Source organism: Notothenia coriiceps, unplaced genomic scaffold (assembly GCF_000735185.1).
Source record: "Notothenia coriiceps isolate Sejong01 unplaced genomic scaffold, NC01 NC01_scaffold00000195, whole genome shotgun sequence".
In the NCBI taxonomy this organism is placed as follows: Eukaryota; Metazoa; Chordata; class Actinopteri; order Perciformes; family Nototheniidae; genus Notothenia; species Notothenia coriiceps.
In genome coordinates, this window is record NW_011332896.1 from 1 (window position 1) to 2137 (window position 2137).

General features: G+C 42.4%; 1 protein-coding gene across 1 annotated transcript; it reads right to left on the reverse strand.

The window, feature by feature from the left end:
• Positions 1-60: 60 nt before the first annotated feature.
• LOC104948527 (steroid 17-alpha-hydroxylase/17,20 lyase-like) lies at positions 61-1347 on the reverse strand (the record flags this gene model as incomplete). Its single annotated transcript, XM_010774761.1, has 3 exons — positions 61-290; positions 745-883; positions 1227-1347. Coding segments are annotated over 3 exons (490 nt in total), but the record flags the coding sequence as incomplete, so codon positions are not given.
• Between the last annotated feature and the right edge of the window lie 790 nt (positions 1348-2137).

Genomic DNA, 2137 nt, shown 5'->3' on the forward strand with positions numbered 1-2137 from the left:
TATGAGGGATTTTTTTCTAAAAGTTTAGAGTTATTTTTAGAGAGGGTCTACTTCAGGCACCTTGATCCAGGGGTAGATGTCGAGCAGCCCCCCCCCGGCGATGGTCTCCACGATGCCGTCGTTGTACCGCATCACTTCCTGCAGCTCGGCGTCGCCGTGACAATACGTTGAGCTGAACACCAGCGTGCACACCACGTTAGTGACAGCTCTCGTTACCGCGGGCGACGGGTCGAAGCCCCGCCCCCCTCCTGACAACAGCTCCAAACACAGGTCGTCCACCGAGGACCGGACTAAAGGAAACACATAATAAATATATATAAAAACAAGTATTATTATTACATCCAGCTGGAGGAAGAGATTACACTTTAAGGTTTATTCATCTTTAAAGGAACCAGAGCAGCAGACTTGTTTTTGTTAATTTGATTTGATATTCAAAGTCTCTGTAGCTTCACATCCTGTTAGTGAATAGTCCCCTTGACCGTCGAAGAGGAACAATTCTTAAATGAAACTCAAAAGACTCAAGACCGTTACGAGTGAAACAGATTGGAAGGAAGATAATGTTCCTGTCACCCACTAACACGTGTTCACAGATAATTCAAAACATTTGCACATCTGTTCAGCAATAATACAAATAAAAGACAGGTTTTTTTGTTAAATATACAGGAGTAGTATCGTATTATTTTTCATGCATTATTCTTAATTCTGCAGTATTATGGTATGTCCTGCATTAATGCTGTTCTGTACCGATGTCCTGCAGGCGTCCGCTGCCCTCCCCGAACAGAGTGAAGGAGTCGTGGACGAGGCGGCGGTGCATCTTCCAGAGAGGAGAGAAGTCTGAGAAGGCGATGTCTTTCCCCCCCCGGGTCAACAGGTCCGTGGTCACCTGCGAGGGAATAAAAAAAAGTCTTGACTGTCATTTATTCAGTATATTGTTCTTTATTTCTGGGGTCTTTTTTCTGTATTTATTTCCTGTATTTATTCTTTATTTTTCCTGTTTTTCTCCAGTATTTTTTCTGTAGCAAGGACATGTTTTAAAAATAAAAGAATTTGAGAAAATCCTGGTCTTCCTGTGAAAGTTAGGACAGTATTAGTAAAGTAGACCTTTTTAAGAAGTTATGGCCTTTTTGAGAACAAATGTGGATATTTGTACAAAATTAGGACTTTTTAAAGAGACTTAGAATATTCTTATAATTAAATTGAGCACTTCTTATGAAGCCCCCCCTCACCATGAAGGGTCTCCCGGCGAACTCCTTCCCGCGCTGCAGCAGGACCTCTCTGGCCTCCTGGTGCCGGTTCAAGACCACCGAGAGGTGAGGGCCGAGGAGCAGCGAGAACACAGGGCCGTACCTCAGGGAGAGAAGGAGGAAAGCTCAGAGGAAACACTGAAATAATGCAGAATTCTTTTTGAGAAAGTACAGAAATAATACACAATATATACATGAATTATATATAAACAGAAAATAAATTAAAGAAGAAATTAAATAAAACAGGAGAATAGAACAGCTGATAGAGGTGTTATGGTTCTATGTTCCTGTTGGATCAGCTGATAGAGGTGTTATGGTTCTATGTTCCTGTTGGATCAGCTGATGGAGGTGTTATGGTTCTATGTTCCTGTTGGATCAGCTGATAGAGGTGTTATGGTTCTATGTTCCTGTTGGATCAGCTGATAGAGGTGTTATGGTTCTATGTTCCTGTTGGATCAGCTGATGGAGGTGTTATGGTTCTATGTTCCTGTTGGATCAGCTGATAGAGGTGTTATGGTTCTATGTTCCTGTTGGATCAGCTGATAGAGGTGTTATGGTTCTATGTTCCTGTTGGATCAGCTGATGGAGGTGTTATGGTTCTATGTTCCTGTTGGATCAGCTGATGGAGGTGTTATGGTTCTATGTTCCTGTTGGATCAGCTGATGGAGGTGTTATGGTTCTATGTTCCTGTTGGATCAGCTGATGGAGGTGTTATGGTTCTATGTTCCTGTTGGATCAGCTGATAGAGGTGTTATGGTTCTATGTTCCTGTTGGATCAGCTGATAGAGGTGTTATGGTTCTATGTTCCTGTTGGATCAGCTGATAGAGGTGTTATGGTTCTATGTTCCTGTTGGATCAGCTGATAGAGGTGTTATGGTTCTATGTTCCTGTTG